Raw genomic sequence first — 13274 nt, 5'->3', positions numbered from 1 at the left:
TTCCACGCTGCTTTTTAAAACACTGCACTGACTTTGATTCCATCGTCTCTCCGTTTGTGTCTGACTGTCAAATTTGGGTAAAGGAAAAAGAAAGGTCCCAAGAAAAGACCAGGCTATTAATATGCTCTTCAAATGCTAAGAAAAGGCTACGCTGTTTAGAGCATTTCAAAATGCCCATCTCTCTGAGATTTGCCAGCAATAGCATCAAGGTGAAGTGCACTGGGTTGTGTTTTTTTTTTTTTTTTTTAATGTAGGAACTGAGAGACTTTGTGCCTCCTGTGTCCAGGGTACAGGACCACTTTGTGAATGTGCAGTGTGAGGGGGTGATGATACTGGGGTGTGATTTGAACCATAGAACCGTCCTGAACCGGGTATTATGTGTTTACCATCAAAGTAGCAGAAGTATGTGTGTTTTCCTCTACAAAATCAAGCAGAGCTTCATTTCCCAAACAACGCCAGATCCATCTCAAGGGGACAGTTAGTTGCTTTGTACAACTTCAAGGGAAGTAAGAGACAGGGGAATCATTAGCCAATCTCGTTTCTCTCTGTTTTGAAAAATACTGAGCTAAACGATGAGTTTCATTTCCTTCATTCAAATTTGCTAAATGATTCTGCCCAGACCTCGGAGCTGGGGAGATGGCTCTGCAGTTACCAGTGTGCTGCTTGCTCTTTCAGAAGACGAGTTCAGTTACTGGAACTCAGGTCTGTCTTCCCGTAGCTACATTCAGCTTCAGCTCCAGGGGATCTGATCTGATGCCCTGAAGTTACCTATATATACATGGTACACACACACACCAATAAAAGAATTAATAAAAGTAAAGTATTTTTTAAAAAGTATCCCTTGAGCTGAGTGCAAGGGTGCATGCTTATAATCCTTGTGTTTGAGAGGTACTAGAAGAATGAGGAGTTTGAAGCTAGCCTGTGCTCCTCAATGATTTTGAGGCCAGCCTGAGCTATATACAGTAAGGCTTTTTTTTCTTCTTTGTCACAGATCCAACAGTGTAACTTTATTTTCACTGTAGGTAGATATCTTTTTTTTTCCCCTCACACAGCTGAATAAATTGCTAAAACTTTTAAAAAAATTCTTTTCACAAATAGTCTGTAAATTTAGGGTAAATATGCCAAGAAAGAGCAGGTGTGAATTTACCCATTTTCCTTGTTTCCTTTGGCCAAAAGCCAGTCCAAGTTTTAGAAGTTATTCTGCATACATTATAGGCAGCTGGTACCCACATGCCCTCTTCTCAACTACTTTGGGGGCACAGCACAGTGGGAAGAGCCTTTGTCCTATGTTGTGATCTGCCCCTGTGATTAAGTTACTCATTAAAGACCAGTGGTTGACTAGGTTCTGGTGAAGGGCTCAGAAGCAATGTATCCTAATGGAAGAGACAGAAAGTTTGCTTCCTAGTTAGACTGCTGGGTGTGTGAAAATGCTACTGTTTGTCTAGGGTTTACTTCCTCCTTTGAGTAATGGTGGCAATAAGCTACTGTCACCTGAAGTCATACTAGGGCCAGTATTTAACACAGTGCCAGGCCAGCCCTGTGTCATTCAATACTCAGTGGTCATCTTTATTTTTCCCAGCCTTAAGTTGATGTGAACTTATTTGTTATTTGACCTTTAGCCTGTCCCTTCATGAGTGGCTTTCAGCCTAACCTGAGGGCTTATTGACTTTCAAAAAGCAAATGAGAGAGTAAATGGTCCAGTAACAGGGGTGTCCTTAATTATTTTAGTTACTATTAGTTATTTTCAACCACACTTTTTAAATTAACTGTAGCTTCACACGGAGTCACATCAATATAAGAAACAGCACAAGGGTTGGAGTGATGGCTCAGTGATTAAGAGCACTAGCTTTTCTTCCAGAGGATCCAGGGTTCGATTCCTAGCACCCACACGATGACATCTAACCATCTGTAACTCTAGTTGAGGGGGATCTGATGCTCTCTTCTGGTCTCCATGGGCACCACATACACATGATGCATAGACAGGGCATATGTTTGGGTAAAATACTCCATACACACAAGGACAAGTAGGATTTTAAAATAGGAAATCATACAGAGAAGATAGGTCTGTGACTCCATATTAGAATGCTCACACAGCCCTTGTGAGGTCCCCAAAACTAAAAGAAAGGAAAGGGAAGGGGACAGATGAGAGGACAGAAAGTCTCAGTACAACCTTTACGTGTTTCCTTATACAATGAAAGTCCAGCATCATAACCAGTGTCGGAGACTGACACACTCAAAACACACTTCTGCCATCGCCAGCAACATGGTCACCCTTGTGTGGCCCCTCTTCCCTTCTAGTCTGCCCACTCCTAACCACTGGCAGCCACTGGTGGTCTTTATGTCTCTCTAACATTTTCATTTCAAGGATGTTCTGTCGGTTCCTGGTTCAGTCTTCCTGTAGCTACATTTAGCTTCAGCTCCAGGGGATCTGATCTGATGCCCTGAAGTTACCTATATATACATGGTACACACACACGCGCGTGCGCACACACACACACACACACACACACACAAATCCACACACCAATAAAAGAATTAATAAAAGTAAAGTATTTTTTAAAAAGTATCCCTTGAGCTGGGTGCGAGGGTGCATGCTTAAAATCCTTGTGTTTGAGAGGTACCAGAAGAATGAGGAGTTTGAAGCTAGCCTGTGCTCCTCAGTGAGTTTAAGGTCAGCCTGAGTTATATAGTAAGGCTTTTTCCTTTGTCACAGATCCAACAGTGTAACTATATTTCCAGTGTAGGTAAATATCTTATTTTTTTCCCCTCACATAGCTGACTAAATTGAGTAAGAGAAGTGACACACAGTGTAACCTTTTGGGACCGGTCTCCTTTCCACCTCCCATGATTCCATCGGTAGTCATAAACCTATCCTTGCAATAAACAAAATACTCTCAATTTACATATTCAGTGTTTGGCCACAGAGCCCTTGTTCACCCTCAGTGTTCAGTGTCTGATGTGAGGCAGATACTAAATGCTCAGTGCTGGAGATGGTCCTGCACACCACCTGCTCCCTCTGTCCCCTGCCGCTTCGCCCCTTCTCTACATCCCCTTGTTCATCCACAAAAGCTGACTGTTGGGATTCAAATCCTGACATAAACAATGGGCGTGAAAGCGTTCGCAGACTCTTCAACTTTTCACTAGTCTTACCGGTGGCTGTCTGAGAAAGGTGTGCAGCTGGTCATGGTGTCCGCCAGTGTGAACAGACTCAGCGTGAGCTGCGTCCCTTCCGCACTGTGCACATAAGGTCTGCTCTTCCATTTGCCTCTGCACTGGGAGCTGCTAAGTAACAGAACCCAGCATGCTTTGATTCGAGGCAACAAAGTCACCCACAGAAAGTGTGAACTTTGGTTCTTTACAAAGTCTTTGCTTGAAGGGGTTTGGGGGGAGGGGGTGAGGCACACCTCTGGCTTCTAGTTTCTAGTTGCCAGAAGTTAAATCCAGGAAGCTCCCTTGAGAGGAAAAAAAAAAAAGATCAAGTATTGTTATAACTGTGAAGTTTTTATTTCTGTGTCTCCTACAGACAGACGCCCCCTAAGACCCTGGGGAGGGTACCCAGCAGCTAACATGGCTGCTGAGATTCAAAGCTCTGACCTTTCAGTGAAGTTAAGCTCTTACTGTGGTGCTGGAAATATAGTGAGGGAAGGCAAGTTTGCCAAGAGGAGAGATTTCAGTCAGGATGGGACAGACTGTCCTGTGCTAACAAACCCCAATGCTCAGTGGCGGTAATGACAGGTGTGTACATGTGTGGGCACGCGTTGAGTATGTGTGTGCAGGCACACATGTGGCATGGCTGACTTGGACACTGTGGGTTCCACTCATCACCTAGCTTCCTAAGTTCATAGGTGTGCTGAGCTAGCTACTCAGTGAACTTCCTATAGTAGAATGTATTAAATCCCGGTCCGAGGTCTCTATCCTACCTTAGCTATTAAGTTCCCAAATGAAAGGCACACACAACCTTTATATTTACATACAAGACGTGGGTAGATACTACTCTCTGTGTTGTTAAGATCTATTTCCTATCAATAACCCTGAGTTATGTCTATGTTTCATCTGAGCTGCTCTTAACTCCAATTGGCGAGCCCTCAAGACCATGTTTTCTTGACTCCTAACCCATGCCGGCTTCTCCCTCCTCCTCCTCCTCCTCCTCCTCCTCCTCCTCCTCCTCCTCCTCCTCCACTTTCTTCTCATGGTCCTCATTCGACACCAAGTCTACAAAACCTGAACTCCACCCATGTCTCTTCTGCCCAGCCATTGGTTGTTGGCATCTTTATTTATTAATCAGAAATAACTTGGGACAGGGTGACTTTATTTGTGTCTATGTGCAGACTCTAGGTCTTGGCTGAGACAGCTTCCAGGGATTCTCCTGTCCCTGCCTCCTATCTCCACATAAAAGGAGTACTGGAATCACAGGTTTGTGCTGCTGTATCTACTTTTACATGGGTTTTGAGGATTTGAACTCAAGACCTCACCCTTAAATGGCAAGTGCTTTACACTGAACCGTCTCTACATCCCAAATAAGATTTATTTGCCTCACATCTAGTGCAGATTGGGTACTCAGACTTGTATCTATGGCATCTGCAATGGCTGTTCTTCAAGGACAGCACTGCCAGAGAAGCCTTCAGAGTTTCACAAGACATTCTTTTTTTTGAAGGTTGACCAGTTGGCCATAGATTCTAATATACTGGCAGTCACAGAGAGCACAAACTCATTGGGAGTGGCTCTTCTTTTCCTCTGAAATGTGTCCCAGTCTGGTTAATAAATTCCAAAAGGTATCCTGGGTGGCTGTCATAATTTTTGCTCATATCCTACCATCTCAACCCAATCTGTAAAGGTGTACTAGGGACCACTGTGAAGACACACCAATGTATTTTAGAGAACATTTAATAACATTTTGTCACAATAGGCTGATTTAGAAATATCGTGAATATTTAAGTAGAAATATCATGAATATTTAAGTAAAAATAATACCATAAGATAGTACCAATCTACACAGCAGCTTTGATGAATACGGTACCTAAATCATCTCTCTGGACCACACGAATGACCAGTGGAACCAGTCTTCTAGAGGAATCCCCAGAACCTGTTGCCTTGCATGACAAAGCAACACCGTGAATGTGACTGGGTTTGGAACAACACGCTGAGGCTTATGCAGGTGACCCCAGAAGGCAGTCATCAGTGCCCTTGTATAAGGGAGCCCCAAAGAGGTTGGACAGCAAAGAGGAGAGGGCAGGCCAGTTCACAAGCCAAGAAGTGTAAATGACTTCCCCCTTACACCCTCCAGAAGAAACCAATCCAGGCAATACCATGACTTGACATCCACTAAATAGATTTCAGGCTTCTGACCTATAGCACTTACAGCCAATTTTGTTATGAATCACTACGTTTGCACAAATGTGTGGCTTTGGAAGCAAATACACAAGCATATTCTAAGCTAAGCATGTGACTTCAGATTTTGTACTTAGGATAGGTATCACCACCACCACCACCATCACTATTTCTGTGAGAGAAGTTGAGGGGCAAAGAGGTTAGGTGACTCACCCAAGGTCCCTCAGCTAACAGGTATCTGGGTCAGATTCTATGTCCAGGCTGATGGCTACTCAGAACACATTCCTTAGCACTTTGCTCAAAACTGGTATTCCCCTAAACACTCAGTTTTTCTGTGACCACCCTTATCCCATGTCTACGAGCTACCCCTGGCCTATGCCACATCACCCAGTCCCACCCAATTTCATTCTCCTGCTTCCCCATGGGCTCAGAAATTGGTGGAAGATTTGAGGGGAATTTCCCAGTTATACTGTGGTGGTTGGCTTTTTCATCCAGGAGAAGCATGGTCACCTCACTACCATGTCGGAGCAGTAATAACCTTGGCTCATTAGCAATCAAATGAATATCAATAGATACACTCATAACAAAGGCGATGGCGCTGCTGATATCACATAGTACAAAGAGGAGTGGAGGTCACTAGCCCATCACCTGGAAATCCAGCCAATCAGTATTCCCTCTGCCTCACCCAACTCCCAGCTGGAAATGATCTTAGAAGATGCTGCCGTGTGAAGGATATGGAAGGTTAACAGGAGACCACCATTCATCGTGGGGTGGGATTTTGTAATGACGCAAGTGTTTGGGGATCATCTATACCCCTCAACATTATCCCTCACCCAAACTTCTATAAATAAACCAAGCAAACTCCTGATCAGTCCATGCTGTATTTGGGTGGAATCCCTTACTCTGATTTAATATCAGTGCCCTAACTGGAGTGAAGAGATGTTTGTTTGTGTCTCCCCAGAAAAAACTGGAAGAGTTAGGATTCACGTGAAATTGCTATCCCCCCCCCCCCCACGTAAGCTTTCAGGAAGAGATTAGTTAAAGGGAGATGTTAGTTCTAAATCTTCTTCCTACTCTTTGATTGTTAATTCTCCTCAGTTCTGGAGTGGAATATTCTTAGAGTAATCAAATAGAATGATTAATAGAAGAGATGCATTAGACTTATTTTATCAAGATCTCAAAGAGAAGCTTCTGAAAATTCTAGCATAAATAGTGAAGTTATTTTAAATTTCCTCTCAGCTTATAATGGTTGCATGCCAGCATGCATTTTGCCATATTGCCATTGTGTGTGCATGTGCATGTATGTGCATATATGCATGTACGTATGTATGCTTGTGTGTGCGTGTGTGTGTGGGTGCATGTGTATAAGTATGTGCACATGTGTGGATGCCAGAGGTCACAGTGGGTGTCTTTCTTGATTTCTCATCACCTTACTGCTTTGAGACAGGGTCTTTCACTAAACCCAAAGCTCCTCTATTGACCACGCTGGCTAGCAAGTGAGCTCTTGGAATTCACTTGTTCCAAACTCCCAGCACTGGGGCAACAAACATGTACTTCTGCACACAGTTTTGCTCTTTTAAAAAAATAAATAAATAAATAAATAAATAAATAAATAAATAAATAAATAAATGTGGTTGCTTGGGATCTGAACTCAGGTCTTTATGCTTGGCCAGCAAGGCAATTTGCTGACCGAGCCATCTCTCTAGTCCCCCAACACTCATAATTTCTTCTGAGGCAGCCTGAGTTCAGGTACCGGTCAATAGCATAGTACAGAGCCTTGACACCTACTGCCACAGTTCAAGATAACACTGAAGGGACATTCTATGTTCAAAGATGTTCATGTTTTCACCCAACTTCTCCATTGGACCAATTCGATTCCCTTCATTTTCTCCGTGTGCTTTCATCTTGTGGTCATTTGCTAAAGCTAGGGAACTTCTAGAAGGTAAATTCCATCTCAGAATCTGCTTTCTAAGGGCAGTGATCAGCTTTCTAAAACTATAAGGAATATCTGGGGTAATGTTTACACAAAGAAAAAGATTATTTTGACTCTAAGTTTCTGAAGGTCCAATCCATGATCTACTGGTCTTATTGTCTTTTGTCCTCGGGTAAAGTAATACAGTATGAAATAACAACAAAATAGGACCTTCTTATTAAATTCTATGTCCAAGGATTCATTTCCTTTAACTCTCCCTTCCTGACACTTGACTATGAGAACCCCAGACCCTTGAACTTGCATCCAATCCAACACGGATGTCCTACATGCTAACCTGTGTGACCTGTGTAGTGTCCTGTATGTTCTATGTGCTGTCCTGTGTGTTCATTGAAAAGCATATCTTTCTGACAAAAGAGAGCAACTTGAGAGATTTTCTCTAGATCTTGGAGTCTTGAGCAGTCAAGACATCCAGCTTCAACTTTCCCTGTTTCTTTAAGGGTCTCTTCTGCTCTTGAAGGAGTGTTTCCTTAAACAATTTTCTATAAAAAGAAATGGTTCCGTGTGTAAAAACCCTTCCTAGGCAAGCCTGATGGCCTGAGTTAAGTCCTGGGACTCACATGGTGGAAGAAGAGAAGTGACACCCCAAATTGTCCCCTTATCTCTTGTATGTGTGCTGTACTGTGTACACATTCACGTGAATGCACATGTGTATGCATGTGCACACACATGCAAATAATAAATTCTTAAAAGCATATATTTGTAATAAAAAAGACGCTGTCAACACTCCCACTTTCCACCAAACAGACTGTCATATCTGAGTCCAGAGTGAGTTTAAAGGCAGAGTGTGCAGAATGGGAGCCACGGAGGGACAGGCTGTGACACACAAAGATATTCATGAACTGATGTTCTCACTCACTTGGTTTTTTCTATTGCTGTGCTAAACATGGCTAACAGATGCCCTTTGAGAGAGTAAAGGGCTTACAATGTCCTGATTATGATCTGTTACTGAGAGAAGTCAAAGTAGGAACTAGAGGCAGGAACCTGGAGACAGGAACTGAAGTAGAGACCGTGGAGGAGTCCTGCTTATGGGCTTCCTCCTTGTGGTTCTCTCAGATTGATTTCTTACACAACCCACAATGAGCTGGGGCCTCCACCAACAATCACATCAAGAAAATTCCCCAATAGGCTAGCCTACAGGCAATCTCAGGGAACCAGTCCCTCAATGCAGATTCCCTCCTTCCAGATAACTGTAGCTTGTTTCAAGTTGACAAATTTACCAACTCCACATAGCCCTAGTTTGCATAAAAATTAGATTTGACTGTTATTTGGATTTTTTTTTCATTTTTTGCTTCCTTTATTTTTTATTTTTTTATTTTTGTGTTTGAACTTTATTTTTGTGTTTCAGTTTCATGAATTCCAGTGTGCCCCAGAAATGTGTATATCTGAGATAATCCAAGTACTGAGCTTGTTGTACATTTTGTCCCCCAACACTAAATGGTTCCATAATTCTCCAATACCAACTCAGCATCCAACAGTTAACATAACTCATAGTTAGCAGGGAATCAACAAGCTAAGGGCCCCATCCCAAAAGCATGCATCCATTCACCTATGCCAGCTGCAAGCGGAGTGTACACTCCATCCACGTGTCTCTCAAGCCACAGACTGGCAAGTGGCTTCCAGCTTCGGTCGTTAATAAAGTACTCATAGCACTCATGATGGCACTTAAGGCAGTTCACGTTGTATGATTATTGGTACATTAAAAGGACACAATGACCCAGAAACAGAGGCAGAGAGGTGTACACACCGGGCAAGGTCTTGGAGAAAGGATGAGGTGTTGTCTAATCCCTTTGTAAAGGTGGTTCTGTCTTCTGTCTACCTCATGATTCCACTGGTAGGAACCTCAAACAAGGTTTTATGGACGACCCATTATGCAAGCCTGCTTGTTTACCTGTTTGTGCCCTGAAGGTGTGGGCACCGTCATGGTGCTGATGCCGGCTGAGGAAGAATCTTTTCTTCTGTTCTTCGACAGCATGCCAGCTGCCTGTAGATGTTTTCCCCCCACACATTGACTTTTAATATCTAGTTTTCTTGTTCTATTCAAATTTCCTTTTGCAATAACAGCATTTCATTAAAACTTAATATTAAAAGATTTCTACCATCTCACCAGTATGACTGTTTGAGCCCCTATTATATTAAAAAATACTTTTCTGTCATAGTTAAGGTTTGATTAACGCAAAAATTAGAGTGATAAAAAGATAACTTCATTCTCAGAAAAGTGTGGGGTTTCCCGCAGAAGAGAAAAATTATACAAAGGTCCTGTCTGCCTCTGAAGAGTTGTGTGTTATCTCTGTGGGGATGGGAGGAGTGATACCATTCTTGATGGCATGGGGGATAGGGGTGCTTAAACCAAGTACAAGAAAACCAAACATATCTAGTTCTTTTTCTCTCAGAACTTTAGATGGTTACATAAGTTCTAAAAAGAACTTTAGAACTTTCTCATTAGATGGGTCACCTGTCATTCACATTATTGACTTTTAAGTAAGCTAATAGCATAGTATCATGTTATTCTCTATCTTCTAAGATGGATGTTTTCCCCAGATGGAGAAAAAAAAATCCAGTCAATCACTAACTTCAGAGCGGTGTTAAGTTATCAGGTAGGAAGTGTGGTAGAGAAACCTCCATGTGAGATGTAAATTTTCTTTCTTACTTTGGGAGTATTATTTCCCCTGTGGAGCCTGCACTGTACTTTAAGGATTTTGAAAGGAAGCAATTACATCCATCCATATCTCTGAACTTAAAAATCATTCAAAATTATAGTAGCAAAAGAACCAAGCCAACCTGGTGAGGGGAAAATCCCCCACATGTTTCCTTCATCGTTTAACATTTAGAACCAAGGAGAAGGTGACTGGCATTGCACCTGAGAGAACCAGAAGATGTTACAGGGTAGCTATTCAAAAATCAGACTGAGAAAAGTCATAGATATTTTGAAAATTATATACCCTGCATTTGTCTTTAGGAATATGTGATATTTTATGAGTGGATCTACAAATCCCAGTAGAGTATAAAGTATAAAGGGGCATATGTGACATATCACCATGTGGAAAACCAATATTATAAACATGAATGTTTACTGCCTTTTATATAACACTACTGCGTGACGTTTACTTCAGTCAGTAGTCTGAAACAGCATATCTCACATATACTTTTGTGCTTTTCCTCAGGTGCCATTTGACATCTCCCTGCCTGCTATATTCAGCCTCGAGAGACTCTTTGATCTTGCAAATGGTTGTATTGTGTCAATAGGAAGCCTTTTCAACTGGGTGGTGTCACTTATTCCCTGAATATCCTTTACAGGGTAACTGTTTATGGGGGGGGCTTCATTGTTATTCATTTTTTGTTCAAAATAAATTTCTAAATTTTTAAATCTCATAAATACCAATGCTTCCTGTTATATTGAACTGAAGACATTCTGTTATTTGGCTTGGGAAGAACATTTTGGGCCTTATATGGTACATGCTTCCTAGGGGCTCTCAGCAGAGAACTATTGTACTAGCTTTGGAATTCTGTAGACCTGGGTCTGGGTTGAAACTTCACCATCTGCTTGCTTTGTATCTTTAAAGAGTTAGTTTCAATTCTTACGCCTTTGCTTCTTCATCTATAGGATGGCAATACGAGTTTCTATCTCATAGCACTGCTGGTATGTACTAGTTAAATGAGGTAGCAAAATGAGGTGCTTAGCTGTGTCCTGATGAAGTAAGAGACCATGGAGTAGCATTTTGCTGGTAAACTGGAAGGAGAGCAGGCTTTTTTGACTGTTCATCTAACATCTAACGATGCTGTACACTAATCCTTCCCTGGCTCTGACACATGAATAGATACTTGTAAAAATAAAATAATCAATAAATAAGTAAAACTAATGTGCAACCTTATGCCTGTATTCAATTTTTAATTTGTACACATCCACATTTAGGTTCCAATGTTAGGGGACACCTGAACTCAAGTTTTCTTATGATATTACCTAATGGAGATGAAATTTTAGCAAGGAAGTTCAAGAGAAGTAAAAAATTGGGTGTCTGAAACTTTACCATAATTTTGCTAGCAGTAGGAAGACTCAAGGAGAACAGAGAGGGACACAAGAATGCCTTTGGTGAATTTGTGACTTGACTACTTCCTATCCAGAAAATGTCAAGTTTTGATGAAAAAGGGTATTCACTCTATAAAGGAAGTACAATGAAGACTTAAGGCTGCATCATTAAGTGATAGAAAACTGTTAAGGGTGGATCAGGAGTGGAGAGACAAATTCCTGTCACTGGAAGACAATGGGTAAGAAGAATCAAGCCGTAGAATGAGTGACAGCTTGACTTACAGGAAAGATACACACATAGGATAGAGAAGGTCATGAAAGACAAAAGACTAACAGGAAATCATGTCACAATGGAAGGAAGAAAGACCAACAAGCTTAGGGCAAAAGACCCTACCAGATGACAACATCCTCACATAAAGTTTAGCTCTAGCAAAGAAGCCACGTGGATGGTGATGAGTACTCCATGTCCTTTGGTGGAGGATGGTGATTTATGAGTGTCTCTGCTGTGTTTCCATTTCTCAATACAGGAAGTTTAACATGACATAAAACTGGACATCCAAGGGCCAAGAAACGCCAGCACATTAGCTACACTTTTAACATATAACACGCAACATGGCAGGCAAGTAGGGCTATTAAGTTCATGCTCTTGTTAACTTCCCACAATGCAATATGGTAACCTTTCATCCTCCACTATTAAGCCTTTACCAGTTGAACATTTAATTCTTCTTATAAATATTAATAAATATAACTTTATACACCTTTTAAGAGCCAAAGAACAATGGCTGGCACTCTATGGAGGGCTTTAACATTTGTTGAGGGAATAACCAGATGGAAAGATCCTTTTGATTCAGGCAAAGTGATACACGGGGCTCTAAGAAAGAGGAAATTCTCACAAAGATGTACTCAGTAATCATCATTTAGATCTATACTCATCACACACCCAGATGCCTAAATGCCACTGTTAAAAATAGAGAAGGGAGGAGATATCAGGGGCAGCCCTGATTACACACTGATGGCCTAAAACCAGCCATAGGCCTAAAATCAGCAATAGGCCTGTCATATATACTAACACCAAGTCTTGGGTCTCTGTGAAAAAGACATTGAAATAGAAGGCTATAAGCTATTGTAAACAGGCAGCTTTTGTGGAAATTTACCAGCCCGAGTAGTCATAGACCTTGTAAATAGGTAGCTTTGGCAGACAATACCAACTTAGATAAGGACAAGCGAGTCATAGGCAGAGTCATAGCCACCTACCTGTCCCCTGAACCTTCACCCAGGCGATACCCAGTTCTGAAAGATATCTGTATTTTCCCTGAACACCCACACTCCAGTGTCATCCCTACATCCTGCCTTTCTGTGTTTATAACCCCTGTGTGAATAAATTACGATTTGAGAAAAAATAAATGAATTATTTAAAAAAAAAAAGAATGCAGTCAACAACATCCAGGGCAATATGGTACCACCGGAACCCAACTGTCCTATGATGGCAAGACCTGAATACCCCAACACAGCTGAAGCACAAGGAAATGGACTCCCTTAAAGAGGAAGTACAAGAAGACACCAGGAGATCCATCACCATTTATCACTACCATTGCTGCCTACACTTTCTGGATCATTTGGGGACATGCCCAACACTGGCTTAGTTGTTACTGGATAGGATTTGTATCCCTTTGTCTTCACAAAACGACGATGATGCATGTTGTCTTACTGACCCTACATTACAGAAGATGAAACAGAATTACGAGGCAGTGAGGTCACCTATCCAGAGATCAGGGCCACTGATTTAGAGTTGCAGCCAGAATTTAAATCCTGCCTGAAGAATCTGAGCTCTTCAGTGCTAAGTGGGTAGCTCCTACTCTTGCCCCTAGGCTCTGGTACCTTTTAAGTCAAGAGGAAGTGAGACCGCTAAGCCTCAAGTTAAAAATTAGA

The 13274-nt window shown here is 41.8% G+C and overlaps 1 protein-coding gene across 1 annotated transcript in view; it reads left to right on the top strand.

The window, feature by feature from the left end:
- The window catches only part of Cfap54 (cilia and flagella associated protein 54), a 283790-nt gene extending 273188 nt beyond the window's left edge, over nt 1-10602 (top strand). Inside the window, exon 68 of the mRNA XM_028783037.1 lies at nt 10483-10602. Within this exon, the coding sequence (XP_028638870.1) occupies nt 10483-10602 (120 nt within the window). The remainder of the gene's footprint in view (nt 1-10482) is intronic.
- Nucleotides 10603-13274: the final 2672 nt, after the last annotated feature.

The sequence above is a fragment of the Grammomys surdaster genome, unplaced genomic scaffold (assembly GCF_004785775.1).
Source record: "Grammomys surdaster isolate TR1022 unplaced genomic scaffold, NIH_TR_1.0 958, whole genome shotgun sequence".
NCBI lineage: Eukaryota > Metazoa > Chordata > Mammalia > Rodentia > Muridae > Grammomys > Grammomys surdaster.
This window is presented reverse-complemented; position numbering and strand designations above follow the sequence as displayed.